This window comes from Phytophthora sojae, assembly GCF_000149755.1.
Source record: "Phytophthora sojae unplaced genomic scaffold PHYSOscaffold_16, whole genome shotgun sequence".
Classification (NCBI taxonomy): Eukaryota; Oomycota; class Peronosporomycetes; order Peronosporales; family Peronosporaceae; genus Phytophthora; species Phytophthora sojae.
The window spans coordinates 791,596-794,511 of NW_009258130.1; the positions used below are offsets into that span (position 1 = coordinate 791,596).

A 2,916-nucleotide genomic window follows, 5' to 3' on the forward strand; every position below is an offset into this window, starting at 1 on the left:
CCAGCCGCCGCGCGAGGACCCCCGTGTAGAGCTTGTAGATGGCTTGCTGGAGGCAAATGGGCCTCCAGTTCGCCGGGTCCTCGCGCGCGCCCTTCTTGTGCAGCAGCCGCACCACCCCGAGCTTCCAGCTCTGGGGCACACGTTTCGCCTCCCAGCACTTCTGGAAGGCGGTGGCGAGCACGGGCAGGAGCTGCGCGGCGAAGTGCTGGTACACGTCATAGCCGACGCCATCGAGGCCGGGGCTGGAGGTGCCGTGGGCGTGCTGCAGCTGTGACTCGATATCGTCCTGTGTCGGCGCCTCCGTGAGCAGCTCCCTGAACCTCGACGCGGCAGGCAGGTGGGTCATAGCGGAGCGGAAGGCAGCACCCGCCGGGGCGTCCGGAGCGAACTCCTGGCTGGGTGTGTTGACGCCGTCGAAGTACCGCCAGAGCTCATCGCCCGGAATGGGGCAGGTACCGTCGTCTGTGGCGCCTGCCGCTGGCGCCGCTAGGTCCGATGCGGTGCCGGCGCTGGAGGCCGCTGTCCTTGGCGTCTCCTGCTGCGCGCGTGCCTTGGCCAGGATGTCTTCGACGCAGGCTTTCTCGTCCGTGTCGAACCGGTGACGCAGGTGCTGTTGGTCGATGGCCGAGTTGACGCGGCCGACGCGGCGGCGGGCTCGGCGAACAGCCGTGCGGTCTCCGGGCGAAGCCTGCTCCACGGCGTGGAGGTCGTCCAAGGCCTCGTCGAGGCGGTGCTCGCGGTGGTGTCGAGTCACCCGCGGCGGGCGGCGGCGACGTCGCCGCTTCGCTGCACCAGAGCGCCCGCGGCGCCTGCACTGCCTCCGTCGCGCCGAGTCCTGCTGACTGGCGTCGCCATCGCGCTCGTTGTCTCCATGTGCATCGCCTTCCAGGCTGCGGCGGTCCTGCCCTTGGTCGTGCAGCGGGCGCTGCCGTCGCTGTTCGCCTTGTTGCCGCTGCTGCCGCGGGCATTGGCTGCCTTGGTGCTGCTGTCGCTGACGCTGGGGACGCGGCTCGGGGCGTCGCTGGGCCTGGGAGTACGGCTGCAATTTGTCGTACAGGAGGTGCGGGAGGGCTGTGATGTAGCCCTCCGCCGACTCCCAGTCACTGGCGTCAGTGATCTTGGCCGCCAGCGTCGCGCCAAGCCGCTCCACCATCTCGCGGGCAGCGTCGTCCTCAGCTTCGGTGAGCTGGCGTAGTCGGAGGCGGGGTCGACGCTGCGGAACTGCGTCCGGCCCGATGCGCATGGCTGCATAGACCTCGCCGTCGTCGATGTCGGCGAGATCCTCGTCCTCCGGCTCCTGCATCTCGATGTTGGTGTCGGCCGCGGGTGTCGGGGGCGGAGCGCGGGGTGTCGGCTGGGGCGGCAGCACGGGCATAGGGTCCAGCGTCGTGTTCGTACAGCCGTCGCCTGCCGTGTGAGCGCCGCACTCCATCATCGTCCGGCGGAGGTCGAGGGCTCGATTGGCCAGGCGGTCGGCATGGGCATTCGCTTGGCGGTCGATGTGGTGGAGTGAGAAGCTCCCCACCCGCGCGAGCTCTACCTTGACTTGGTCGCGGAGGCGGCGTAGAACGGCGTTCCTCGCCGCGAAGATGCCGCGCACCTGCTGGATCACAAGGGTGCTGTCGCCTTCCACCCGCAGCGACGTCGCTCCGTGGTCGGCAGCGGCTCTCGACCCGAGCAGCAGCGCCGAGTACTCGGCAGTGTTGTTCGTTTCGCTGCTGCTCGGCATGTGGTGGGAGCACGTCCACACCACGGAGCCGTCGGGCTTGAACAGCGCTGCACCAGCTCCGCCGGGTCCTGGGTTGGCGCGGCAGGCGCCGTCGAAGCGCAGCAGCCACTCTCCGGCGGTGCCGCTGTCCACGTCCATCGCCGCCGCTGTCGCCGTCCGGTCGGGTGCGGCCGCCGGGTTGTCCTCCTGGTTTGCGTCCCTGGCCGTCAGGTCGGCTCCGTCCGCCGAGGTGTCCTCCTTGGTCTCGCCGGCAGCCGTCGGCTCTGGTGGGAGCAGGCGGGCGGCGATCCGAGACGCCACCACGCGGCGTGGCAGCGGTGGGCCCCAGCGAGGCGCTGGAACCTCACCGAGACGCGCAGCGATGCGGGTGGCCACCAGCTCTCGGGGCAGCGGAGGTTCCCAGCGTGGTGCTGGAATGGCACCAAGGCGCGCGGCGACACGTTCAGCGACCAGAGCTCGGGGTAGCGCTGGCCCCCATCGTCCATGGCTCGGCTGCTCCTGCACTTCAACAACTTCAACTTCGGGATGAGTGGGGCTCGCAAGCGGGGGGGACGCTGCGAGCTCCGGGGTTGCTGGTTGGGGCGAGTCGGGCGTGACAGTGGCCGCCGCGACGGTGGCGTTGGCTGCGGCAGCGGTGGGGCTTGATGTCCCTGCCACTGGCGGAGCCGTAGCCGGAGGTGCAGTCGAACGGCCGGCGCACGCTTGCGCGTGCTTAGCTGCCGCTGGCCGCGACGCAAAGGGGGTGCCGCACGCGCAGCCCGCCAGAAACTTGTCCTGGAAGACTGCGCGCCGGTGCCGAGTGGTCCGATGCCTCTGCAGGGAGCTGAAGCTGGCTGCCGTGAACGTGCACAGCGTGCACGTGAAGCGCTCCGCGTTGTGCACGTACACGGCGAGGACGGGAGCTTGGCGGGCGCTTGCTGCTGGTGGCGTGTGCACCGGGGTTTGGTTCTCGGCTCCGTCCTCGTCCACGAGCTGCAGGTGCTCGGCCGGCTTCTGGGCGTCGGCGTCGTCGTCGCTGTTGAGGCGGCGGCGCTTGCCGTCCGGGCGTCGCTCGCTGGGCCGGCGAGGCGATGGGCGGCGCTGCCTGGGCCGGACGCGGCCTTGGTCAACGTCCATGGGCTCTGCGGGGGAAGGCGCCGCCTGCGAGGCGCGCTGTGCGCAGGCGAGGGCATGGCTCGTCGCCGCCA

General features: G+C 70.5%; 1 protein-coding gene across 1 annotated transcript; it reads right to left on the bottom strand.

Moving 5' to 3' along the window:
• Position 1: 1 nt before the first annotated feature.
• On the bottom strand, positions 2 to 1,729 carry PHYSODRAFT_462993 (hypothetical protein; the record flags this gene model as incomplete). The annotated part of the gene is made up of 2 exons (XM_009540878.1): positions 2 to 882; positions 997 to 1,729. Coding segments are annotated over 2 exons (1,614 nt in total), but the record flags the coding sequence as incomplete, so codon positions are not given.
• Positions 1,730 to 2,916: the final 1,187 nt, after the last annotated feature.